Consider the following 27,658-nt stretch of genomic DNA (forward strand, 5'->3'; position numbering starts at 1 on the left):
TCTCTGCAACACCAGTGCTAATAACAGCACCCATTTCTACCAGGTTCTTATCATCACAATGCATTCTGAGAGCCTTTAAGGATAAGAGGCCAGGGGTGGAGGTTAAGAGGCTTGCTCAAGGTCACACAGCTAGAATCCAGTTCTCTGCCCACCTTCGCCCTCTGTCTAGGAAGTAGATTGTGCAGACAGGCCAAACAGTCTCTGCTAGATGCTGTCTTAATAAGTGATACTGGACTCTGTGCTGTGGTTAGAGTCAAGGGCTCATGAGACCAAAGTCGTGACATGAATTCAGTCCTTATAGAGGCCACGTTGAATCCAGGCCTTTCTGCTTACTAGCTTTATGATCTTAGGTAAATTATTTACCCATTCTGATGTCTGTAAAATGTGATGATGCCAACCCACAAGAATGTGACAACTGATGTGAAGTGTCTATCTGTCAGGGTCCCATTGGGAGACAGAGGGTCACTCAAAGGGAATTTAATAAGAGTAGGAACAGGATTAAAGGAAACTAAAGGGGGAGGCAAAGTGGCAGGAGTTCAGTATCCCCAGGCTAGAACCAGCAGGAAGCTCTCAAGCTCCTGAGAGCAGGGAGAGTAGCTGTAAGGAGGGGGCTGCCTGATTGGAGCTGTAGCCTTTGATGGAAAGTCAAGGCCAAGCCATGGTGACCTGATAGGGGGAGACCCAAAAGAACATGCACCCCAACCTCCCAGTGGCCTCTGAGCTCCTGCTTCTGCTCTGCATTGACCAAACCCAACTAGCAGCTGGAGGGCATGGAAGCCATGGTGTCGTCCACATGACCAAACCCAACTAGCAGCTGGAGGGCGTGGAAGCCATGGTGTCGTCCATATGACCAAACCCAACTAGCAGCTGGAAGGCATGGAAGCCATGGTGTCGTCCACATGACCAAACCCAACTAGCAGCTGGAGGGCGTGGAAGCCATGGTGTCGTCCATATGACCAAACCCAACTAGCAGCTGGAGAGCATGGAAGCCATGGTGTCGTCCATATGACCAAACCCAACTAGCAGCTGGAGGGCATGGAAGCCATGGTGTCGTCCATATGACCAAACCCAACTAGCAGCTGGAGGGCATGGAAGCCATGGTGTCGTCCGTACAGGTCAACCTCCCAGGGCACGAGCAGAGCAGGGAAGGGAATAGAGAGTCAGTGGAGGGACAGAGAAGACACCGAGCCTGAGCTCCTTTTAGCACAGTGTGAGCAGAGGGGAGGGGAATCACATCAGTCGTGACCCCCTGTACACTCCAGCAAAGTCAAAATTCCCAGGGTCTCTATGGGGATTCCTGGCAGACACACCCTAGGTAGCTGTCTAGGGCTCACCCCTTGGCCCTGGTTTCCACCCAGCCAAAATCCTCCCTGCACTCCAGAGGGCTAACTGCCCATGCTAGAATCATTTATCCACAATTGGATCTTGACGATTCATTAAAACGACTCCATTTGGATAATGAGCTAGATGGGGCCAGCCCTGTCTAGGCCACCAGAGGCCGTGGTTCTCCTCCTGTCTGAACCATCCCTCTGGCATGTTTGTTTGCACACCCAAGAATGTATTGGCCACTTGAATCTGTTATAAATTACCAGTCTGGAAATAAATATCGTCTCTGGGTCCCCAGCAAGTAACAGATGCATGAGCGTGGAGTGAGATAAATGCATGTTGGATGCAAAGCTCTTTCCCGTTGCTCACAGGCGGATGGAGGCAGGCCCAGTGCCGGTTTGCAGGCCATGTGCGTGCTGTGTAGGTGGGACTTAAGTGAACTCAAAGTTCTTTTCAGGTTAGGAAGTTTTCTGTACCAGCTCCTGGGACATCCCCAGAGCAGCCCCAACTGAGCAGTACGTCTCCTTTCATCTCCATTGCTGAAGAGTCAGGTGGTTAGAATGCTTTCTCTTGGGGACTGCGTGGGTTCCTGGAGGCCAGAGAGGGTCTCTTGACTCGGCTGCCACGTGTGGACAGGGGCGCAGCATGCATGCGTTCATTCTGTGTGCGTTTATCAGCGCTGACCGCCCAGGCAGACTTCTCCATGCTGGGGACACAGCCATGAGCAAGCCCATTACAGCCCTGCCCTGCTGGAGCTCTCATTCGACTGGGAAAACAGACGATAAACATGTAAATAAACAAAGACTTTGGTGGTGAGTGCCCTGAAGAAAAGTAAACCAGAGAAAGCAAAAAAAAAACCAAGGATGTCAGGGTGGGCAGGTAAGGGCTGTCTGTGGAGGTGACTGCCGTCCCAGCAGAAGCCTGGATGGAAGGGGAGAGCAAACCACTCGGTTATGTGGGGATGGACACAGCAGGCACAGGTAGGGGCCAGTGCTAAGGCCTATAGGTGGAAACATGATGGCTGCTTCTGAAGAAGAGCAAGACAGCGAGTGAGCCATGGGGAGGGTGGTAGGAAAACTGAGAATATTGCTGAAGGGATGAAATGGGAATAACAGGGATGTTGAGATGCCCAAACTAGGCTTAAGAGGCCAGTTCAACTGCAGTGACCTCAGAGAACACTTCTCTGGCCTCCTTGCACATCTTCCTCTTGGTGGCCCTTATCCCAGTTTGTTGATGTCTACAAGCTGCTCAGAATCTGAGCCCACATCCATCAGGTCCACTTTTGTACTTCCAGTGCCTTGTACAGAGTAGTAGATGCTCAGTTAATACCTGTCAAGTGAATATTGAAGGACTGAGTGAGCTAACGAATGAACAAAATAGTGAAACCAAGTCATCTAACTCCCACAGTTGAAATGTGAATTTCTTGCTCAGAATTTCATCCCGTTGACGTTGAAGTGTGTTAGAATCTTCCAAATCCCATGCATTTTGCCTTTTGCCTTTTGCCTTTTGTCTGCCAATTAAGGCCTTAAGGGAATGCCCTAACCTCACCTCAAAGACATATTCATGCATGTATGCCACCGACCAGTCTCTGCTGAAAACTATACCCAGCTCTGGGTGGCCTGTCCCATGGCCCAGAAGGAGAAAGTATTAAAAAAAAAAAAAAAAAAACTTATTGCAACATACATTGTAAGGGTGTTAATTGGGCATCTACCAAGCCCTGCAGGGCTTAGGAGGAAGGAGGGCTCATTTGAAGTGCAGTGTGGGAAGCTGGGGCATAGGGTACATGGAAGGGACCGGAGAGGGAAAACTGGAAATGAGGCTGGAGATGAGGCTGGAGACAGGGGCTTAGTCCCAAGCTAAGGCATTTGGACATTATTGTCCAGGCAACGGGGAGCCACTGCAGGCTTTTAAGCGGGGAAACAACATAATCAGATGTACACTGGGGAGTTCACTCTGGCAGGAAGCAGATGGGCTCTGGGACTGGACTGGAGGCAGGGAGGCCAGCATGAGGCTGTTGCCTTGGCCCAGATCAGGGAGGATGAGGGCTGTAAGAAGGAATGATGTGGGGATGACAGAAGAGGATGGACTTGAGAAACCGCATCTTTCCACACTGTAGGGTACTAGTTTCTATTCCCAGGCCTACTCAAGAAGACTCCCGTAGTCTCATTCTTCCTGTGAGCCTGGGAAGCACTGTCCATCTTAACTCAAAGGAACAGAGAGCTCTTTGTGCCTCTCATCTTCCTTCCTACCTCTCACGGCTCAGAGAAGGGCTCAGTTACTACATTTATAGGCAGAGCAGGAAAGCAGAGGGGAGGGAAGGGCTTCCCATCTCAGGATCTCCCTGATGGCCAAAACAGACTTTTAATCATGGTAGGCACTCAATGAATGCTTTCCAGATACACAACAAAATAATAATAATAGCAAAGACATATATGTTAAATCCTAGACTAGTGCCTGATACGTAGTAACTGTCATATATTAACTCACAACCCTAACAGCAAGGCTGTAATATAAATGCTGTTATCCCCATTTAACAGCAAAAATTAATTGAGGCACAAAGAGGTTAAGTAACCTGCCCCAGACCACACAGCCTAAAAGGGACAGAGCCAGGATTCACACCCAGGCAGTTTAAATTCAGAGTCCGTGCATAAAACCACCATGCTATGCTGCCTTTCTTTTTTTTTTTAATTTATTTTGTTGAAATGTAGTTGGTTTACAATGTTGTGTTAATTTCTGCTGAACAGCATTATGATTCAGTTATACACATGTATATATACATTCTTTGTCATATTCTTTTCCATTATAGTTTATCACAGGATATTGAATATAGTTCCCTGTGCTATACACTAGGACCTTGTTGTTTCTGTATATACTAGTTTGCATCTGGTAATCCCAAACTCCCAATCCATCCCTCCCCACCCCCTCTCCCCCTTGGCAACCACAAGTCTGTTCTCTATGTCTGTGAGTCTGTTTCTGTTTCATAAATAAGTTCATTTGTGTCATATTTTAGATTCCACATATAAGTGATATCGTATGGTATTTGTCTTTCTCTTTCTGACTTACTTCACTCAGTATGATAATCTCTAGGTCCATCCATGTCGCTGCAAATGGCATTATTTCATTCTTTTTATGGCCAAGTAGTATTCCATTGTATGTATGTACCACATCTTCTTTATCCATTCATCTGTCAATGGACATTTAGGTTGTTTCCATGTCTTGGCTATTGTGAATAGTGCTGCTATGAACATAGGGGTGCATGTATCTCTTTGAATTATAATTTTGTCCAGATATATGCCCAAGAGTGGGATTGCTGGGTCATATGGCAACTCTAGTTTTTTTGAGGAACCTCCATACTGTTTTCCACAGTGGCTGCACCAACTTACATTCCCACTAACAGTGTAGGAGGGTTCCCTTTTCTCCACACCCTCACCAGCATGTTATTTGGAGACTTTTGAATGATGGCCATTCTGACCAGTGTGAGGTGGTACCCCATTGTGGTTTTGATTTGCATTTCTCTAATAATTAGATGCTGCCTTTCTGGTTGGTCTCTCAACAGCTTGTTTATTGGGCATTCGCTCTGAGTTTCACACAGTGCCAGGCTCCACAGAAAATTTTTTAAAACTTAGGAGGCAGTGTTTGTCCTCAAGAAGCTGACAACCTCACTAAGAAGACAGGACCACTCAAACAAAGAGTTTAGGTGGGGCTGTTGATTTCCTGGTGGTTAATCCAACAGTTGTAGCCATGACACTGGCCTTGGGTTGTTATTGACAGTCAACCCAGGTGTTACTAGAGTATGCCAGGTAATTATTACAAAGTACCTACTAAATATTTATGGAGCAAGTGGAAGTCTGAGGTAGAGAGATGTACAGGGGGACTCAGAAATGAATCTTTGAATCAGAAAGTGGATCCAGAACTTCTGAGACACCACGTCTGTTTCTCCATGAACCGTGCAGATGACTTTTCTGGTTGATTTCCTAAAGAAGAGGATCTTGAGGCAGCTTATCCTCCTCAGCAGAACATAAAGACTCATCAGCAATGTTTAAGACAAAACTAGGTGTTCCTCAGACTTTCGGGTTTGTTTTCTCCGGAGACTGTTAACTCTAAAAGAAAGTGGAGTTTCAGGACTTTCCAACACCCTCTCCACCAACAGGCTCCATAATTGGCATCTATATATTTTTTTAATTTATCCTTTCATTCATGTATTTACTCATTCAATAAATACTAATTACTTTCAATGTTATGTACTAAGTACAGATCTGTCTCCAAAACTTGAACTTCTACCCAATATGATGTACTTCCTCTCTGTAACAAGAAAGGGGACCCTCCATGTAGGACATGCCCAGACAAAAGAGAAAGTTGTCCTCAACCGTTCCCCAATGATTAGGATTATGGGGCACCAGAGAAACCACACATCAGAGCCCAGCAGGGCCTACTGAAGACTCTGAAATGTACAGGGGAATCAGAAACTGATCTCTGAATCCGAAAGTGGCTTTATCAGTCTCTAGGGTACACCTACCTGGGGTCCCCCCCCCCCCAGTGAAAGGAACTTCAGTTCCAAGCCCAGCCATGTAGCACAGAGAGGCAGTGTGGCATCTTTTTCAATTGTTACTGATGCAAGGAGCCAGCAAGGTGATTGTTTTCTTCTTTCAGGTGCCCTACGGGGCCTTGCACGGTGTTCTGCATATAATCATGGCTCGGGAAAGACTTGGTGGTGGTTGATATCCCACAGAAACCTGAAAATTCCCTCTCCACCTTTCTCTGGGCGCATAGCCATAACTGATGGCCATCTGATTTTTGCTGGCAGTCCATGGCTCCAAGGCAAGCCTGTACGGGCCCCTCACAAGGAACTATAATAATAGCTAACATTTAGTGATGGACTAAGCATTTTACATGCATTATCTTATTTAATCCTTGCCACTTCTCTGGGAAATGTCTAATGCTAGTTTCATTTTGCTTATGAAGAGACCGAGCCTTGGAAAGGATAATTATTAGTATTGTGCTGTTTGTAAGCTTCACTGTACTTTTTCTTTTGTTATCCAGGGGTACCATCGACCTCGGCACTACATTGCTACTCAAGGTAAGTGCCCTCCTTTTCCTCTCAAGGGCCCTTGCCTTACACTGGAGGAGAGGAATGAGCTTCTACCAGCCAAGAAGTCACATAGGAGCAGGGCTGGAGAGCCTCCCGAGGTCTCGAGATTGTTCATTTGTTTGGGAAGGAAGGAGGTGACAAGTTCAGCTATGGGGGGAGGGACGTAAGGGAGAGAGGAAGGTGGTGTCACTAGGAAATGGTCAAGAGAGGTGGGCCCTGGACCGAAAGCATCAGCCTCAGGCATATGTGCCATCAATATCCACCATCCGGAACTGGAGCTCTTGGTGCCTTATATCCTCGATGGGTGTGGGCACGGGAGAGAGAGGCAGCCAACGCTCCTAGAAAGCAACTTACCAGGATCTTAGACTTAAAAATGACTATACCTCTCAAACTGTGCTGGGAGGAAATCCTGTGGATGATTATACATGTGGACGGTGACACATATAATAGGATACCCTTCACAGTGTTATCTAATAGGAAAAAAGTGAAAAATCTTAAATGCCCATCAATTGGTAGATTGGTTAAAGTGTGACACTTCCATATTATGGAAAAGTATGCAGCTATGAAAAATGTCATGGCAGGTAAGAGTTTTTAAGGGCATGGGGAAATACGTATAATAGATATAATGCTTATTATAGCAAATACAATATATATACACATATATATATTTATACAGAAAAATGGCATTCAAAAGTTTATATCAGATACACTTATTACTCTTGTAATTTTAAAAATGATGAAGGCCCAGGACATTGAAAGAGAAATTTCCAAGGAAATTGCTTTGGACTCTCAGATTCTATCTCCCATTTCTTGTCTATTTATTTTCCCTCCTTTCTGTCCAGGCTCCAGACAAATGCATTTGTCAAGCTCAGAATTGGGCATCTTCTGTTTGTGCTGTCAGCATCTGACTCCTGGCAGCTCCTCTGCCCTGCCACCCCACCCCCACCCCAATTTCCTTCCCGTCTCTCACTGAGGTTCTGGAGCCCAATTTTTGAAAACTCCCTTAAGCTATGTCATTAACCCCTAATATACGGTGATGGGTTGGCGGGAAAGTGGGGCTGGTGGAAAGGGTCTGAGCAGGAGGACGACGAAGAGGAGAAGCTGCGGGCATTTCCAGGGGACGCTGCAGACCCTGCTACCTGGAGTGTGGCTTTTCCCGTGCACACTCTGACCTCACACGCTTCAGTCCCCAGTCTCCGCTACTTGTGTCCCAATAGGAATCGCTGACCTCACTCTTGCTCACCCATCCGGAGCCTTGACTGACCAGCCAGGAGGGACAAGCCTCTTGTCTGCTTCCTTGCAATTGCAATCTGACCCTGACACCTTCTCTGTTGGCAGGTCCCATGCAGGAGACCGTAAAGGACTTCTGGAGAATGATCTGGCAGGAGAACTCGGCCAGCATCGTCATGGTCACAAACCTCGTGGAAGTGGGCAGGGTAAGCCCCTCCTGTGGGTACCTGGATGGAGTTTGCTGGCTGGCGTTCCACTCCCCAGCATCTCTCTGTGCCAAGTGCCTCCCGTTCCACATTTCACCCTCACGGCACCCTACGAGGGAGAAATCCTCCCTCCTGTTCATAGTCGAGGAACATCTTTTCCCTTCAAAACCCTCTCACCCCTTTCTCCACCCTCACTCTCCGCTGATGGCGTCATCTCATAGACTTTGAGGGAATTACAGCCATCAGACGTGAATGCTCATCTTCACACCGCCAAGCTGCATTCTACTTGTGTCTACAACCATCTTCTCATTCTTCCCCTCTATTATCAGGCTGAACCGTAAGACATGGCTGTTTTTGTTGACCCCAAATGGTAGAATATCAGCTGTTTCTCATGGCGCAGCCTAATGTGATAGGAGAAGTGACTCTTGCCCTTTCAAAGGCAATTCCTAGTGCCTTGAATCACAGATTCCGCTCGAGAATTTCTCATTCTCCCCCTCTCACTTGGAAAGTAATTCTCTTTCCCATTGCTAGATTATTTCCCTCAGCATACAAACATCCTGAGTACCTTCCCCCTTAAAAATCTAAAGCAGGCAAACAAAACTGCTTCTCCTGTCCCTGCTTTTCTGCCAAACTCTGAAATCTCACACACAGGCTCTGCTTCTTCACTCCCGTTCTCTTCCACCCACTGCAGTGTAGCTGCTCTCTCCATCCCACCCACAGTGACTCGTCAGTATCCCCAGCATCCTTCATGTTGACAAATCCAATAGCCATTTCTCTCTTCTCATTGTACTCAACCTCTCAGCAGCATCTGACCCTTTGTTCCTCGAAACCTTGACATTCTTCAGGGTTCAGACCTTGGTCTGTCACTCTGCTCTGTCTCGACTTTCTCCTGTGTGCTCCTTAGCTACTCCTAGGGCTTAGAAAGCGGACTGCTCTTCCCAGCTTTTGCTTTCACCTACTTGGTAAACTGTGGCATGTGGGTGGGTGGGTGCTGGGTTTAAAGGCAGGGTGCACAGACACTGGACTCCAGAGGGCCTCTCTACTTATCACATGAGCTAACTAAAGACAGGGCAGGTAAGTTTTTGTTCTGGCAAGAACCAGATAATCCATTAAAATAAAGAGTCCTGGCCTCCAAGATAATGGGAAGGGGGAGAATCTGGGCTGTCAGTCATGATTCAGCAAAGGGCTTTGGACATCTCGTGGCCTAATAGGAATTTAGGGCCAGAAGAGACTTTGTCCTTGAGCCCACTCTTATTTAGTCCATTGCCCAGTTTTACAGATGAGGAAACAGACCCAAAGGAGTGGAGTGAATACCCTGAAGTCACCCGGCCACAGTCTCTGACTCCTGACTCTCGTTCTAGTGGTCATGGTCCCCCTACTCAAGACTGCACCCCAGGGGCTCAGGCCCAGGGAGCAGCTACTGTGGACAAAATGTCCAGCCCAGGATTTAAGAATTCAGAGGCACATTCCAGCCTGTTCTATAACATGTCCCCCCACTGGAGACAGATTCCCTTGATTGTGAATCTAATTCGAATTGGGAGAGGGGACAGGAGAGCAATTTCTTCATGAAACTCCTGCTAGGAGCGAAGCGCTGTGCCAGACACTGTTGTGCATTATGCATTACTTCACTTTATCTCACAGCAGTTGTACAAGGCGATGTTCCTGGTAATTATTCAGATGGCCTGGTTTTGCATCCTGGCTCCACCCCTTACTGACAGTTGACCTTGGGCAATTTTCTTAGCCTCCCTGTGCTTCTCATTCCTCATCTGTAAAATGGGGCTAATAATAATATCTACATCATCAGGGTGTGGTGATAAGTAATAATTAAAGTAATCTGTGTAAAGTATTTGTAGAACACTTAGTGAGCAGAGCTAGACGCTGTAAGCCGTTAGTAAGTGTTAGCTATCATTATTCATGGGAAGCTGAGGCTCAGAGAGGTTTCAGTACTTTCTGGAAGCTACTCAGCTACAGAGTGTTAGAACGAAGCAATGCATCCGTTTGCCTCCAAACCCTGTTGCACTAAATCAGCATTTCCCTAAGTGGGTTCCATGGGATGCTAGTCTGCATGATGCTTAGCGAACAGGGGGTTCCATGGTTAAATACGTTTGGGAAATGCTGTGTACTCTTTGCCCCTTTCGGAGAGTCGAAAAGCACATTAGCGTTAGCACGTGAACGAGCTGAGCAGTCCTGTAGCAAAGTGGCCTATTTAACTTTGTTTGATCCAGCATTTCCCAAACTCATTTGACCACAAAACCTTTTTTTGTTTGTTTTTGTTTCTTGTTTTTTACCTAACACCTATCAGCACCCAGCGGGACACACTGTGGGAAATGCCACTCTAAGCCGCTCGGCGTCCCCCGGAATGGTAATACTTTTGTTCTTTTACGGGGAAAACGATGATCTCTTTTTCCTCCTGCGGCATGTGAGTGAGAACCAGGTGTGGGAGTGGCTTGTTCATGGCCTCTGCACCCACCCCTGGGGCAGAGAGCCGTTGCAAACGTCTTCCTTTTGAGCCCAGCACCTTCCTTCCTTTTCCCAACAATGAGCCTTTCTCCCTCCAGCCCCCTTGTGATATTAATGACCCTCTCCCAGCCATGTCTGCTTCCACCTCCTCACTATTCCCACCTTTTATTCTCATCTCTGCTCTGCTGGTACTACTCAGCTGCCCCCAGCCTATCGCAGAAAAAGAGGACTCAGCCAAAGGTAGAAAACTGGCCACGTGACCTTGGACAAGTCACCAAACCTCCCGACTTGAGTATGATGTTCATCTGTGCAATGGGGAGATCGCCACCTGCCTATCTCACCCAGATCTAGTTGATCTCTTAGTGTGGTAATGGATTTGAAAAGTACCAGGAGCTCTGCCAAAGAAAGTACCACCATTATCCCCCGCGGCTCCAGTTCCTCTAGGAGTGAGCTGGTCCCTGTGTATCTTGCCCTCCCTGGCCAGCTGAGAACGCCTTGACTGAAAGTCCACCAAGGTCACCCTTGAGTTTATTTGGACGGGAAGCCAGATGAGATGGCCGCGCACGCTCAGCCACCCACTCACTCGTACTGTCCCTGTCCTTTCCCGCAGGTGAAATGTGTGCGATACTGGCCGGATGACATGGAGGTCTATGGAGACATTAAAGTCACACTGATCGAAACAGAGCCCCTGGCAGAGTACATCATCCGCACCTTCACGGTCCAGAAGGTAAGCTTCCCTGCGGCTGCGTGCAGCCTGCCCTCCAGGCAAGCCGGCTTGTTTGTTCATTCAGGACATGGCAGCGACCAAGGGGCTGCTCTGTACCCCCCCTGCACTGGGCACCAATGAGAGATCAGCAATCAGCTTAGACAGGAACCCTGCTCCAAAGGACCCCGCCTCTAGCAGGAGGGACAAATAGAATTCGCCAGACAAATAGAATAATGACATATGGTAATAAAAGCCACAGAGGAAACATGCCAAGCGGGGGAGACAGAAATCCACGGGAGGATGGGGTGATCAGAGAGGACCTCCAGGAGGGGGAGGCATTTAAGCAGACAATGAAGGATGAGAAAGAGCCAGCCAAGGGAAGGTCAGGAGGAATATTATCCCAGGCAGAGGGAAAGAACCATGCAGAGTCTGGAGGGGAAAGAAGATCTTGACATGTTCTAGGCCTGTGGTTCTCAACTGGGGGTGACTGTCCCACAGGGCCATTTACCAGTGTCTGGAGACATTTTAGTTGTCAAAACCATAGCTGCCATTTTCTAAAAGTAACATCATTAATGAACCAAGTGGCCACAGGCCTGAGGATGCAAAAACAGCAGGGACTTCAGTGCTCTGAGAACTGTGCCCTTGGGGATTGACAAGTCCTTGTGAGTGCCAAAGCAGGCACATGCATGGTGCCATTCCTGCATGCACGGTGCTGGCAGGACACACTGTTTGCTCCCAGCACTGCCCCCTCCAACCCCTGGGCTCCTAAAGGCCTATATCTGCAGACTCAGATGAAGAGCCAGGAGAGAAGGACGCCCCTCAGCTACAAGGTACATTGCTGTGATCTTAGGCTGGGTTCCTTAGAAGCAGAGCCTGAGACAAGGATTCCCTTGTACGTGGTGTATCAAGGGAGCGCTCCCAGAGAAACATGTAAGACAGCAAGGGAAGCTGGAGAGGAAAGAGGAAGGGGCAGGGCAAGTTCAGAGTCTCTGGCAAAGTCTAGCCTAGGCCTGACCCATGGGGGCCTCTGGAGCATAAACACACCACAGAGGTGCCCCCTTGCTTTAATCAGTCCACTGACTGACTGTGGACCAGCCACTGCAGGGTAACCTCCAGGGTGGGCCGGCTCCTGTCGGCTGAGGGCACTTCTCCAGAAAAGGGGACGTGTGTGAGTCACTAGCAGCCAGCACTCCTGCAGTTGAGGCCTGGAACATAGCACCACAAACACCAGTCTCAGCTAGCACACTTGCGGTTGGTGCTGGGCATGAGCTGGGTGACTGGGGACCCAGACTCTGAGCCAAGGGGAGGCCTTGGGGAACTGCAGCCCACCCAGTGTGTTGAGTCGTAGTCGTTTCTTAGGCTGTCTTTTTGTTTTTCTTTCAATCACCAGGGAAGCTATTACCCATAGGAAGACACCCTTCAAGGTCTCCATGGGCCTCGGAGGATTAACTCAACTTAGGCAGCCTCTCCACAGTACACAGGCAGGTGCTCAGCAAACACTGCCTGGGTTATCAGCTCAGAATCAGTTCCTGGGGACCCAGAAATAATAAACAGGAAGTGTTGTCTGCCCTTGAAGAGAACACAGTCCCACCAGGAAGAGAGGACCCTTGATAAACGGTTGCAGCGCAGGTGGTGTGGGCTCCAACGAGGGCTTCCAGGGGCTGAGTTGATTTGGAGGGTGGGGTGAAAAACCCTGAGTATTCTCGAAGCTGTTGTATCTTCTACTTCAGTTCTTCTGCAGCGCTTTAACCCCAGCCTTTGTTCACTCCTGACCAGACCCCGCAGCTGCCTCCTGCAGGGCTTCTGCCTCTAGTCTTGCCCCCAGTCTTAGTTTAGGTTTCTAGGAAGCAGAGCCTGAGGCAGGGATTTGGGTGCCCTTGATGATGTGTTGAGGAAGAACCCAGGGGAGAAGGGGGGTGAGGGAGGCAAGACAGGGCGGGGAAGGAGCTGAGCAAGGATGTGGCCTGGTCCCGCAGGGCGATCTGGGGCACGAGTTACACCACAGAGTTGGACCCATCTTGAGGCAAAGGGTTCTTTGGCACATCCATGAGAGTAACCCATTATCCTGGTTTGCCCAGGACCACCCTGGCTTTAGCACTGAAAATCCCATGTCCTGGGAAGCCCCTCAGCCCCGGGCAAACTGACAAAGTCGGTTGGTCACTGAATGCCAGCTGCCCATCCCCCGCTCCCAAAGGAGGGGGTTCCTGTCCAGCTGAGAGCAACTCTCTGAAGAAGGGGTGATTGTTAGCTGTCCCCAGCCAGGGTCAGGGGAGCTGGGGATGGGTGCACTGGCCCAGGAAAGGGAACCTGGCGCCCTCTGCACAGCCCACCAACACCCCCCCAAATCCTTCCTCCACGTAGCAGCTAGTGTGATCCTCCCAAAATGCCCGTCTGATGCATTTCCTCTTCTGTGCAACCATCTGGGCAGCCTCCCTATAGCTCCCCGATGACTCTGGGATAAAACCCAAAGGCCTTAAAGTGGGATACAAAGCCTTGCAGCATCCAGTACCTGCCCAGCCTCCCACCAACAACCCCCCCCCCCCGCCCCGCCCCGCTGTCCGTCATTGCCTGTCTTCCACTCTTCTCTGGAATTGCCCTGGGCTGTTTGTGATTCTTTTCACGTACTATGCTAAGTCCTGTCCCGAGGCCTTTGCCCCAACTGCCTGTCTGCCTAGGAATCCCTCCATCCTTCCACTGGGTAATACTTAGCCTCAGTGTATCATACGATTAGGAGGACAGCCTGTGGAGTCAGACAGCTAGGCTTTAGATTGCAACTTTACAACTTAGTAGTTGTGTGACCTTGGGCATGTTCCTTAGCCTTGCTTAGCCTCACTTTCCTCATCCCTAAAATGGAGATGATAATATGAGGATTGATATGGGATTAAATGAATTAATACATTGAAGAAGTCAGAAGAGTGACAGGCACATAGTCGATGCTTAATAAACGTTAGCTATTGTTTTCATTATTAATATGTTTCAAGACTCAGGTCAGGCATCCCCTCCTTCAGGAAGCCTTCTCTGATTTCTCCTCTCCCTAATGGGATTAGCTGACACTCCTTTATGTACTTTAATGGAATTAAAGGTCCACTTAGGGGCCTGCCTCCCCCACTAGACCATGAGCTGTTCCAGGAACAGGGACTTGGCTTTTATTTCCACCTTCCTAGTGCCTAACACAAGGCTAGGCACAGGTTACCCTCGGTGAATATCTTTTAACTGAAAAAATGAACCATCAAACACTCTTCCTATTCAGCGCCTCTAATACCTGCAGGAGATTGCTAGGTAGAGAAAGGTAGGTAGGGGCAGTGCATAAGCAAAGGCTCAGAGGCATAACCTGACCATAGACTAGTCAAGAACCGCCATTTGGCCTGGAGCATGTCTATGGGAAGGGTGCGGGGAGGGGAAGGGGAACGATGGGAGCTCCAAGCCCCACCACCCCCATCAGTCAGAGAAGCTCTGCTTTTGTTTGTTTCATATTTTATCATTCTAAATAAGAATCTAATTAATAAAGAAGTCTGCCTTTTTCATTTTGAACGTCACGGAGAGTATCATAGACCAGACTGGAGAACTGAAGGACACCAGTCCTCAATCAATGAAAGGCCTTGTATTCCCCTGGAAACAACTTGAACTTGGAGTTGAAGTCTAACATTTTTCTGAATCTGTTCTGCTGAATATAAGTCCTATAAAACACTTATCAAAAGAGGGTCCCCTGGGCAAACAGTGTGAATGTTATAAGCCCCCTTGGGAATTCAGCGTGTATGTTAGCACAGTAAAGGCTCTGAGAAGTCCTGCAGTAGAGCCATCAGTTTCACTTTATTTACTTCCGAAGTTCCCAGATGTAAGAGATGCAGAATCACTCTGCGCGGTAACACCTGTTAACCCTTTGAGGGCCTTGCCCTCCCTGACAGCAGGGAAGCTGGACCCTCAGTGCTCATGGCCTCGTGGCTCCCCATGGGTGCTGGGCAGGGTGGCTTGGGGCAACAGCTGGAGGAACAGAGGGCCGTTCTCTCCTCAGAAAGGCTACCATGAGATCCGGGAGCTCCGCCTCTTCCACTTCACCAGCTGGCCCGACCACGGCGTCCCCTGCTATGCCACCGGCCTCCTCGGCTTTGTCCGCCAGGTCAAGTTCCTCAATCCCCCAGAAGCTGGGCCCATAGTGGTCCACTGCAGGTAAGTGAAAGGCCCCGCCCTCAACAAGGAGGCCTTTGCAGCTCTTCTCTCTCGGTGAGGGGGGTACTCTCTTGTCCAGTGGTCTTTATTCTTTGCCTGTGTCCCCTCTTCCCAGCCCTTTCTGATGAGACCAGGGTCCTAAGTCTAACAACAATAATAGTAATAGTAGCAGTAGCAGTTGTCATTATTGCTGTTGCCCTGAAACAGTAAAGACCCTGAGGACGTGGGCTTGGCACTGACAGCGTCTGCTACACATGCACTTCACCCACATTACTTCATTTACTTCTCACCCAACCTTGAGAGGTGGCCATTATTGTCATTCCCATCTTACAGATGAGAAAACCAAGGTGCTAAGAAGGTAGATACTTTGCTCGGGTCACATAGGTGTGAAATGGCAGAGCCAGGATATTTAGCATGATTTTCTCAAGACGCTCGCCCTCAGCTCCTTGGCATGGCGGCAGGGTGCCCCCGTGGAAGTGTGCTTCTCTTCATTTCTGTTATTTTAAAAATCAATTGCTGGCCTGCAGGGTCCTTTGTAGAGAGTAAATGGACAGTGTCAGGTTTTACCTTATTATGGAGAAGGGATATTTTCAGCTCTGACCCAGAAAGTCACATTGGGAGTGATGGGCACATCTTGGAATCCTCCTAAACGGAGATGAAGTATCATGTCAAGGGCATTAGGAATTGGAGGAGGGCGGATGTCCAGACCTGAAGGCCAACTAGCATGCTCGCTTCCTCCCTCCCAGCGCCTCTCTCTTCCAGTGTGACCTTGGGCCCGGTCCATCTTTTCAGACCCCGCATGCTCTGAACTGCATGCAGGTTATCTCTGCCCTGGCAGTGTCCACATCAGGCAAGGTCTTGAGCCAAGTCAAGGAGAGACACCATAAGCTGTAGGTGTCTCAGAGCCACCCCTTTCTCACACAGCAGCATCCATTTACCTTCGCCACAACAGTGAGGTGTGAATTAGAAACCCCATTTCACAGATGAGTCCTTTGAAGATTAGGAGGTCATACTGATCACCCCATGGGCTCTCTAAGCATTCCGCATATAGTCTCTGCTTTACATCTCATGACAATTCGAGGACAATGAAATGTTCACCCCAAGTCCCATATCCCAAAGAGCAGCCAGAGCAGGGGTAAGGAAGAAAGGGAGATAATGGCAAGCATTTATCAGGCCCTCCTTGCATGATGCCCCTATGTCTGTGTCTCCATACCAAGTCACCCTGACACAGCTGAGCAGAGTGGTACCCACTCCTGAGGCTGTCCTGAAGATTAAATGGGTTGGCCACCATATACTAGGTACCTAAGAGAATTCCAGACATATAGTAAGCACTTAAAAATATTAGATACTATTCTCTGCCTCTTGATGCTGTCCCCCTCCCCAGACTGTTAATCCTTCAGGACAGGAACCATGTCTGACTTATCTTCACATCCCCACTCCCGAGCCCAGCATCTAGTGCTCAATAAATATCTGGTGACTACAAGTAGAAAACATAATAAATGGCTATGTAACCAGGCACAGGGCTAAGCAATTTATGCGCATTGTGCTTTTTCAGCATAATTTCATGCAATTCACGTGTATTGTGCTATTAATGCTATTGTCATCAGCCTCATTTTATGGAAGAGAGTATTGAAACCCAGAGAGATTGAGTCATTCACCCAAGGTCACACAGCTAGTAAGTGGTCGAGCCAGGGTTTGATCCCAGGGGTCTGACCCCAAATAGCATGTGCTTACTTGCTCTGTGAGGCTGAAACAAACGTATCAATCCTCCCAAGAACCCTGTAGGGAAGAGTGTCATGTGTGAGAAAACTGAGGCTCACAGACACCAGGCAGCTTGTCCACTAGTGGTGGATCCAAGATTCAAAATCAAGTCAGGCTGCTGCTTTCTCCTAAAACAGGTCGAGGATGAGACTTGGGAGAAGACGTGGACGAGTGGCTCTTTGGGTTCCCTCCTAGACCCTGAGGCCCAGCCTGCTTCCCCAGTCCTTTCTGGGGGTTTTGATTTGGGGGGAGGCATTCTGGGGCAAGTACAAGGCAGATTTTACTCAATTCAAACCATGAAATTTTACCAAGGACAAAGACTTTCCAGATCATGGAGGATGGATTTCCAAGGGTTTACTCTTCAGACCATTGTGGGTGTCGGTTGGTCCACTGGCCTGTCCTCCTTGGATTTATGGTCATTCAATATTGCTTTCTTTCCTGGTCCATCGCCCTTCCTTTTTTCGTTTCCTTTTATTTTTGCATTGTCAAGCAAAGACACTCGTTTCCATGAGGGAAATGAAATGTGAAAACGCAGTGGAGATGGGCCTCCTGGCAGTCTGGCCTTCACTTCCAAAACTATATGCATTTAAAGCAAATGCCCTATTTGTCTCTCGTTCAGTGCTATGATTTTGGAACCCACTGATCTGGGAAGGTCTGGCCATGGCCCATGGGGTCTCATTGAGTTCTTTTGCTATTTTGTACTTGGCCTGAGATTTTCCGAAAGGAAGCCACCAGTGGTCAGAATCGAGTATGTATCAGGGGCCTTGATTCTGGAGCCGGGTCTCAGGACTGTCGGCTGCTCTGGTTTACTGATGCTGCTGCCTCATGATCCTGGAAAAGCAGGTGCACGTGGAGCCAAACCCAAGGCTTTGGACATGGTGCTCAGGACTCTCTGTGAGTCCATTGGGACAGCTCAGAGGAGCTGGTTTCTGCCGTCTCAGTTACCTCCTCTGATCTCTCTTGTCTCTTCTTCCTTGCTTCCATCCATCAGCCCATTCACTGAAGAAGACAGAAGGAAGGGAGAGATGGAGGGAGGGAAGTGGGGTGGGGAAGACATGTTTCTAGGCATTTCCAGTGTGCCCGGCATATGTAGTTGGATTATCTTTACCCATCAGATGAGGAAACTGCATGCATCCGTGTTGTCTAAGCGTGCATTATCTTATTAAGAGAGGAGGTGTAGGAGCACAAGCTCTGGAGCCAGACTGCCTGGGGAAAAGTCCCAGCTCCACCACTTGCCAGCTGTGTGACCTTGGGCAAGGTCAGCACTCTGTGCCTCAGTTTTCTCACTGTGTAATAGGGTGAGAAACCTCCTAACAACCTCATAAGAGAATTAATAGGTAACACTGCAGAAGCAGTTAGAACAATGTCTGGAACTTTGTCACGGCTAAATACGCGTTCGTTAAATGAGTACAACAAAAATAAGCCAGTCCTGATAAAATAGCCCCCAAAGGCAAGCATTACTCTCCCATTTTACAGAAGAGAGGACTGAGGTTCTACGTTTAGTCACTTGCTCAGGATCTCCTGGCAGCACTGGGGTTCAGACCGTTCTGTCTGACCTCTGCAGTGTACTGCCTCTCTGCAGGGTCCTCGGGGACAGGGCTGAATGGGAGGGGCCTCCCCAGGGCTGCTCCCACCCCAGGGTCCCTAACATGGACCACCGTCCTCTCTTCCAGTGCTGGTGCCGGGAGGACTGGCTGCTTCATCGCCATCGACACCATGCTTGACATGGCCGAGAACGAAGGGGTGGTGGACATCTTCAACTGCGTACGTGAGCTCCGGGCCCAGAGGGTCAACCTGGTACAGACGGAGGTGAGTCCTGCGGTGTCAGTTGGCCAGCCACCTGCAGCCCTGGCCAAGGAAGAGCATGGTGGAACAGAAAGGCCCATGGGTGGAGACACCCTACAGAAAGAGACCTGGGCATGGGAGAAATGGGAGGGAATGGATACGTGGCTTGCTATGGTGAGATCATCGTAGAAGCTAGGATGCCCCTGCCAACCCTGAGGTCCCCCAGTGCAAGGACTCCTACCTGGGAGGAATGGTGCTGTGTGCCCCATCTCTGAGGGCATCTAAGCAGCAACTGAATGGCAACTTTCAGGTATTCTTTGAATGGTGTCCTTGCCTTGGGTGAAGGAGAAGAGAGAGATAGGGAAGGATTGGCATTGATTGAATGCCTACTGTGTGCCAAGCATCGCTTCAGGCACTGCAGAAATGGCTTACTCAGTGAAGTTATTGAGTTCCTGAGCTAGGCGCGGGGGATTCCAAGAGAGATAACTCATAACTCCTGGCCTCAAGTGAGAAGCAGACCTCCAGGCACTGCTCTGTCCAGTTGGAGAGCCCAAGATCCGAGGGACATGGGAGGGGTTCATCTTTATTGTTGAGCACCTACTATGTGCCAGGCATCACTCCAGGTCTTTCGTATTCAGGATATTGTTTCTACTCCTTACAACAACCCTATGGGGTAGCTCCTGCTAGTACCCCCATTTTATAGATGAAGAAACTGAGAAATGGTATCCCCAAGGCCTCATATAGCCAGACAGTGGTAGAACTTGGGTCCATGTGACCCCATGTCCCACGTGCTTTCTCCTTTCTCTCTTTGGCCCTGCTGGGGAAAAAGGCCCTCAGCCTGAATCTCAGGGATTTGCAGTAAGCAGCCTTCAGCAGTGAAAGGCGAAAGCTGACGGGGCCATGGGCAGGACACCACGGGCACTTGCTACCACATGTCCAGGAGTTTCTAATTTTTATCAGTGACTCTGCTGTTCAGTCCTACACAGGGAGCAAAACTCAGCACAGCTCAGACAGTCACCAAGAAACACGGCAACTCGGCCCTTCGGGTTACAGGATAGAAAGCAGTGATCCTGCAACATGAATCATGCCCATCCTTCATAGCCACAGGCTGAAATGTGGACAAGAAACTCCCGGGCCACCCTGCTTACCCAGTACCCTGTTCCCTCTCCCCTCGGCTTTGCAGGAGCAGTATGTGTTTGTGCACGACGCCATCCTGGAAGCGTGTCTCTGCGGCAACACGGCCATCCCGGTATGCGAGTTCCGCTCGCTCTACTACAATATCAGCAGGCTGGACCCCCAGACCAACTCCAGCCAAATCAAAGACGAATTTCAGGTACAAGCACATCCCAGGCTCCATGACCCAGCCAACTTCAGTGCCACTGAACACAGTCCTGGGGCTTTCCTTGCAAGAATGGCTATGTATATATCCTTCCAGTGTCTGCAGCTCCAGACAGCTGAGACGGAATTCCAGAACATGAAATGCACACCATGAGCAACTGCTCACCAATCAGTGACAGCTGACACTTGTTTTTTTTAACTATGAATATGTTTGGGAACCGAGGTCTTATTTAGTTCTAGTCTAGGTTGTATGTGGAGACAAGTTTATAGACACAGGTGTGAATTTCAAGCTCCTCGATCCCTGGAGGGTCTCAGGTCTTCTCAGTATTTCTGTACAATTGGAGTGTGTCCTAGATCCTCCCAATTCAAGGTGGGGTCTCGAGACCAGCAGCATTGGCTCCACCTGGGAGCTTGTTAGACGTGCAGAATCTTGGGTCCCACCGGACCTACTGAATGAGCGCCTGTGATTTAACAATATCTCCGGGTGATTTCAATGCACATTCAACTCCGAGAAGCATCATCTGAGGGCACAGCTCAGGCAGAACAGATCTGCCCCCTTGGAGCCCATGTAGCCAGAATGGTGGCAGCTTTGGTCTGGAGGCCTGGACTTGAATCACTGAGTGAGGCAAAACCAGAGTCCAGCCCATTGTCCTGAGGTCAGTGCCAGGGTCATATTTTGGGCAACAGGAGCTGTGAACAGGCAGGAGGAAGCAAAGAAGCTTCAGGACCAGAAGGGCCAATGCAGGTCCGTGGTTCCACGGGCAGATACCCCAGCCAGGTCAATGCCTTAGTCCTCCTTCAAACAAATAGACTTTATTGATTCGGAGTAGAGACCAAGGGCTGAATGGGGGAAGGATGGAGGACACGGACCCCTGGTGGTTGCACATAGCATCTAGTCTGTTGGCTGGGGCAGTTCAGCTCTAGCCCCACACTTGCAAGACTTCCTCTGCAGAACACAAGCCCTGAATTTTTCAGACATACTAGAGCTTGCTCTCTGGGGGTCTCTTACTCCTCCTGGGTGTCTCATCCAAGCATCCTTCCTTCCATTCTCAAACAGCTTTCTCTCTGAGAGGCATGCTGGTAAAATCATTTCTCTCATTCCATGGCACTTCAAGTGATATTTAAAAGTCATTAGGGATTCCCTACCCCCACTCCCCACCTTATGACCTCCTGGCTGACCCACCATTTTGTGCAGGATGGCGGAGAGGAGTAACTCAGCTCAAATGATTGGCAGGTGTTCAGAGCCTGTGTCTGAGCCCGCGTGAGTGTGTGCCGTCCCTGCAGCCTTGGCCCTGTGGTGGTGTCCCCCCAGCCCCGGGCAGAGGCTCTCAGCCCCCAGGGCCTGGAGCAGCCAGCAGGAGATGATAGAACATCACCACGGAAGAGAACAGTCCTGGGGAAAGGACTGGAGGGGCAGGCTTGGAGGATGAAGGGAGTTTGAACAGTGCTGCCTCCTCTGTTCAGGGCAACCATCTAAGCAGTACCTGCCTATCTGCCCTTGACCCCGTAGACCCTCAACATCGTGACTCCTCGTGTCCGGCCCGAGGACTGCAGCATCGGTCTCCTGCCCCGGAACCATGACAAGAATCGGAGCATGGATGCCCTGCCTCTGGACCGCTGCCTGCCCTTCCTCATCTCGGTGGATGGAGAATCCAGCAACTACATCAATGCGGCACTGATGGATGTAAGCGGAGCCCTGCCAAGAAAAGCTCCTGGCTGGCATTCCAGGGAAAAGCTTCTTCCCAAGGGGGAGGGGGCTGGAGCCCAGGGCCTTGACATCCCCCTGCCCAAGCCAGCCTCTCCTTCTGGTCTTTTTGGCCCACAAGACCTTTCTCCCCCTGAAGGCTCTGATCCAGACCTATATGCAAGCTGTGCTTTTAGCTCTTTTGCTCCCATAAAGGTCTGAAAGAATAAACCAAAAGCTTAAAGTGGGTCCCCTGATACCACAGTGAGGCTACAGGCCTGACCAGGCCCCTTCTTACTATGTACAGAGCTGACTCTCAGCCTTAAGTTCAGTTCAGGAAACATTCTACATGCCAGCCATGTTCCTACTATTGTCTTAGGGGCACTGTCTCCTGCTTTCTCAGCATCAAGTCCAAGAAGTGCACACCTACCTTGACCTGGTTTGGGATTAGGGGGTCATGTTCCTACTCCCGTGGGTCCATGCTCCTGACTTGTGTGCTTCTCCCCTGGGTCCTCCAGCTACTCCCAGCTATCATCACTCCACTTCCAGGATGTGAGATGTTTGCCGCTGGAAGGAACCGTGCATCATTCAGTCTCATCCATGCACTTTCCAGCAAAGGAAACTGAGGCCAGAGAAAGAGACTCACTCAGAGATACCCAGAGAGCTAGTGGCAAGCTGGACCCTTGGACTCCTGGCTCATACTCTAGAATTTATTCCTTGAGCCTCCCCTCAGTTTGCTTGATTCAGTAAGATGCAGACATCTTTCCTCCCAAGACTCAGGACCAAGAACACCATTGCTTGACTGGGGAAGAGCCCTTCCAGGTCCCTCTCTCCACCTATGCCTGAAGTCAAGTCCATCCAGCCCACATGAACCTCCCATCTTACCTGGAACAGGAAGGAACATGGGGTACTGTCTGCTGGGGTCAAGACCAACTACCTCTCTGACCACTAATCCTCTTAAAATTTATCCCCAAGCATCCTAAGTGTTAGAGGCAGAGGGGTGACAGGAAGTCAGTGCCTGTCGCAGCTCTGTGGGGGCCTGCCCTGGCCTCTGCCCACAGGGTGCCCAAGTCCTCCATGGAAACCCTGGCTCTGGGTCCGGAAGCAGGGAGTCTTGTCCTGTCAGATCAAATAGCTGGATGTGGAGGGAAGACTGCAGGCTTTAGCTTGGAGTCTTCCAAGGTCAATGTATGCGTGTATGTGTGCGTGTGTGTGTATGTGTGCATGCGTGCACACACATGTGTGTGGTGAGAGATGGGGCCTGGGGGTGCACCCACACTTCCAAGTTCCTCCCAGCGTTGTCTCCCCCTTGTCCCAACTTCCCCTCCTTTCCTTCCTCATCCAAGGATCAAACACGCTCCTGGCCTCTGCTTAGTATATTAGATGCTGCCTGGAGTCAAATGCCTTCTGCCAAGCTCTGATGCTGATTGTATTCTCTTTGTCCACAGGGCATTTCTCCTGTGAGCCATCACTGGGGTCTTTGCCTTTCTTATTAAAAAGAAAAAAAAAAAAAAAAAAAAGTCCTTATCTGTATTCCAGCTCGGTTTGGGCATTATCTGGTAACCATGGCAGCTTTGCTCCTAGCAGAAAAATATGAAGTCCTCTGGGTTAATTTTTAATGTTTCCCTTGGTAAAGGATGATGTTATCCATGAAATGGATTGCCAGCTGATCCCTGAAACCCGGCAGGAGCACGGATCTCGAACATATTTTCAGATAAGGCTTTGTCAGGTATGCTGGCCTAATAAGAGCATTTATCACAGAGACAGGGAAAATGGAAAGAAAACTAACATTCACTGAGTGTTGGGCAGCATGTCAGATCCTGAACGTAGACTATCTCATTGTGCATTTGGATATGATTATTCCCGTTTTCTGGCTGAGGTACTGAGAGTCAGAGAATTTCCATGACTGTCTCCAGGTCAACTCGATCAGAAAGGGTGGAGCCAGGGTCTGAACCCCAAGTCTTTTGACTCTTAAAGCCTAGATTTTTTTCCATGTCTGGAAATGTCTGCAGACCAGCTTCTGCCGCTAGAGTTTGGCTTTTGGGGGAACTCAACATTCTGTTCTCCTAGATTCTTCTTCTGACCATTCCACTGGCAGGAGAAGACCCTTCGAAGACAAGACCCCCTAGTGCATCTGTGGCATCCACGGTTGCAAGGCATTTTCTTTGCCATCAGGACACCAAGAGATAAAAGAACAATGGCAGGCGCTTTAGGTATTCTATTTGGCAGAGTCTTTTGCCAGACACTTTTCCTGGTTTGAATGGGCAAACTCTTCTTCCCTCCCCATCCTTCTGCTGCCCTGTGACTCCACTGGAAACAGGCATGAACAATCACTCAAGAAAACTTGTTGAGAATATGAGTTATTTCTCAGGTTTTACAAAACATTAATGAAGCGGAGATGCTCCCCAATCTTTCCAAATATCTTCTCACAGGTACTGTAATAAATAGCACCCAGTTGAAGCTTCAGATGTAGTCCAGACTCACACAGGCCATTTTCTCTGGGCCTCAGTTCCCCACCTGTAACATGGGACTGAGTTTATTCAGTTGTTTGCTGGACCTGTACTGGGCGTCTAGTGTGCCGGCCATGATGCTAGTGCCGAGGATGAAGAACCAAGTCAGGGATGGTCCCGCCCTGCCAGCGGGCTCACAGCTGGGTTCTTGCTTGCTGCTCTTTTCACGTGCATATCTTTTCAATCTGTACCACACCCATCCCTTTGGAGTTATGAATCCCATCTTCCAGTTGAAGAACCTGAGATTTGGAGAGATAACTTTCCAGTGCTCAGCACTGATTTTTAAAAAGTCACTCTATAAATGTGCTTGAATGAATGAATGAATGAATGATTGGGTGGATAGATGGATGGATGGATGGATGAATGACTTATAACGTACAACTGGCAAAGCTGGGTTTGAACCCAGGTCTGCCTGACTCTAAAACCTGAACACTTTCACTGCCCCTTTGGCTCACAGGACACAGTGCCCACCTTCTGCCAGACCAGCTCAGCCCGCATTCCAGCCTTGGGGCAGGAGTGAACCTCTTGTACTATAAGCCCCTTCAGGAGGCTCCCTGCCTCGGGCTGAGCCAACCCCTCCTCCAGCATTGTGGGCACAGGGACACAAAATATCCCTTTTATCCCAAGAGGTGCCTTGGCCAGCAGAGCAGCAAATCTGCATCCAGAATCTTTCATTTCATATTGTAATGATGATTATTTGCCGAGCTCCAAGACATAAATAATTTATTGGATAATCCCCATCCGAGTGACACCTTCCTAATGAAATGTCTTAGTCTGGAGGAGAATGAGTTCATTATGAGAAGGTCCCCTTTGCCACCAGGGCACCCCGAGATAAGAACGGGCAGTTGCTTTGTGTAATCTATTTGGCAGACTCGGGGGGCCTCTGGCAGCCATCCGGGCCTCATCACCATCAGAACATCGCTGATGGGTGTATATTTCATGAAGCCTGTGTCGTTCTTTTGTCAGAGCCACAAGCAGCCTGCCGCTTTCGTGGTCACACAACACCCTCTACCCAACACCGTGGCGGACTTCTGGAGGCTGGTGTTCGATTATAACTGCTCCTCTGTGGTGATGCTGAATGAGCTGGACGCTGCCCAGGTAGGAGGAGGCCCGGCCCAGCCCTAGGTGCTCAGGTGTGTTCGGGCAGCCGCGCCCAAGAGCTGGAGGGACAGCCCTCTGCTGCCTCTGCCCAGCCCAGCTGCCCTCTGGTGGGCACTGTCTGCCAGTGAGCACCAAGCCAAGCCCATTCAGCTTCCAGCTGAGGCCAGGGAGTCCCCTGCCAGGCCCTGCCACCCGCCGGCCCTCCCAGTTCCAGCAATGACTCCCCCTGTCTGTGGGCTTTATCCAGCCCCCTCACTGCCCAGGGCCAGAGTCTGTTGTTCCATCCCCCAGACACTGGTTAGGGTATTGCTCCTAATCATGCAGAGCTCACAGAGAAGGCTCCTCCCCCAGCTCTGAGCATCTCCAGCCGTGCAGCATAGCCTGATACCTGGCCACGCTCAACCACTCTCCCCACTCTGTGATGCAGCCAGACTAACAGAGCTTGGGGCTTGAACCATTGACCCTTTGCCCACTGATCACCCCGCCGAGGCCTGGCTTTATCACAGGTGACCCTTGTGTCCCCGCAGGCTCCATGCCTTCGCTCCTCTGCATGTGACAGTTCCAAGCATCGTGTGCCTACAGCACATCCCCATAGCCAGGCCACGGGACACGTGTCATGGGGCAGCTTCTGGGGCTCACACCCCTGTGGCAGGGCAGCCGTTCCTGGGTGGAGGCGGTGATGATGGCCTTGTAGGGTTTTGGAAAGCCATCCTATCACAATCTCGAAGGAAACCCAGAGTAACTCAGAGGATTCCCTTGTGAGCAGTGGCCTTGGGCAGGCCTTGTGTGGGAAGAAAAAAAATGGATGTGAGCTGTAGTCTCAGCCCTCCAGGAGCCCACAGTTCTGCTACAGAGACAGATGAGCAAATTGTCCCCACCTCGTGTGGCAGCACTATAATAGAGGTCAGCCGCAAAGTGCTGTGCTGGCCGGGAACGGAGAGCAATTACTTCTGCCCAGAGGGTGAGGGAAGACTTCAGAAAGGTGACTTTGGCCTGGAAGAAGGCAGCAGAGATCAGGTGCATGGGGGCTGACGTCACTGGGTAAGTCTCTTCAGGCAGAGGGAACAGCAGGGGCAAAGGCCCGCGGGGGTCACTGTGTCGGCTCGTCTGCAGGACAGCTTCGGTGGCAGTGGGGCTGGGGGGATGTCAGGAGGAGAAGAGGGTGGGGATGCTGGACGATACAGCCGGGCCAGCTTGCAGAGGGCCGCCCGTGCCGGGCTAAGGGGTTTGGGTCTTGGCCCGCACTATGGTAAATATCAGACTTTTTTACTCTTGGAAGCAACAGAATCCTTTCTGGGAATGAAAGCTTTCGTGCAAGCCCAACCTTTGAAACAGTGAAGCAGGAGGTGGGGTCGGGAGCTCCACCCACACTTGTCTTTGGGCTCCTCCTGGTGCCCCTTACTGGGAGAGTCAGCCGCTCTGGGCACTTTGGCGGAACCCCTGGTGTTCTAGGAACGCAGGTAGAAAGCCCTTGCTGTGCAGGGAGGAGAGACACTGCAGAGCTGAAGTGGGGGTGTGGCAGAGTCAGAACTCCTGATAGGAAACTGGGTCTGGGGAAGAATCTGGAAACAGGAGATGGGGGAAGGAGAGGGTTGCAAATGTGCAGAAGATAAAGGGAGGGGTCTGAACTGAGGAGGTGGCCGGGAGGCAGGAGAATTAGGGTTGGATGTGAAGATATTTCCAGAGTTGAGGTCCACAGGTTTAGGGAGCAGTTGGATGTGGGAGGTGAATGAGAAGAAGTCATGGATGGTGACACGGGTTCTAGTGTGGATAGTCAGGCATCTGGGATGCGACTGGCCAAGGTGGGGAAGGCAAGGGAGGAGTGGGAGAGGCAGCAGGAAGTTCGGGAAGGCAAGGAGGGGAGCAGATCACAGCTGACCCCTGAACAAAGCGGGAGTTAGGGGCGCCAGTCATCCATGCAGTCAAAAATTCGCTTATAATCTGTAGTCGGCCCTCCATGTACAGGGCGCCTCTGTGTACGAGGCTATTCTGTATTCGCGGTTACTCCGTATCCGCGGTTCCCCCATATCTGCAATTCTGTGTCCCACGGATTCAACCAACCGCAGATCCTGTAGGATATTATTTACTATTGAAAAAATCTGCATATAAATGGACCCGCACAGTTGAGACCCGTGTTGTTCAAGGGTCAACGGTTAGTAGGGCAGGGGTCCCCAACCCTCTGGCCACGGACCAGTTTTGGTCCTTGGCCTGCTAGGAACCAGGCCACACAGCAGGAGGTGAGCGGAGGGCGGGCCAGCAAGCAAGCTTCATCTGCCGTTCCGAATCGCTCCCCAT

The 27,658-nt window shown here is 50.1% G+C and overlaps 1 protein-coding gene across 1 annotated transcript in view; it reads left to right on the plus strand.

The window, feature by feature from the left end:
- Window positions 1–27,658, plus strand: part of PTPRT (protein tyrosine phosphatase receptor type T) — a 776,285-nt gene that overhangs the window by 727,029 nt on the left and 21,598 nt on the right. The window contains exons 19-27 of the mRNA XM_061209812.1: window positions 6,367–6,403; window positions 7,754–7,851; window positions 10,154–10,213; window positions 10,922–11,038; window positions 15,030–15,184; window positions 18,619–18,754; window positions 19,914–20,063; window positions 21,579–21,752; window positions 25,229–25,360. Of these exons, the coding sequence (XP_061065795.1) occupies window positions 6,367–6,403; window positions 7,754–7,851; window positions 10,154–10,213; window positions 10,922–11,038; window positions 15,030–15,184; window positions 18,619–18,754; window positions 19,914–20,063; window positions 21,579–21,752; window positions 25,229–25,360 (1,059 nt within the window). The remainder of the gene's footprint in view (window positions 1–6,366; window positions 6,404–7,753; window positions 7,852–10,153; window positions 10,214–10,921; window positions 11,039–15,029; window positions 15,185–18,618; window positions 18,755–19,913; window positions 20,064–21,578; window positions 21,753–25,228; window positions 25,361–27,658) is intronic.

Source organism: Eubalaena glacialis, chromosome 13 (genome assembly GCF_028564815.1).
Source record: "Eubalaena glacialis isolate mEubGla1 chromosome 13, mEubGla1.1.hap2.+ XY, whole genome shotgun sequence".
Taxonomy (NCBI): domain Eukaryota; kingdom Metazoa; phylum Chordata; class Mammalia; order Artiodactyla; family Balaenidae; genus Eubalaena; species Eubalaena glacialis.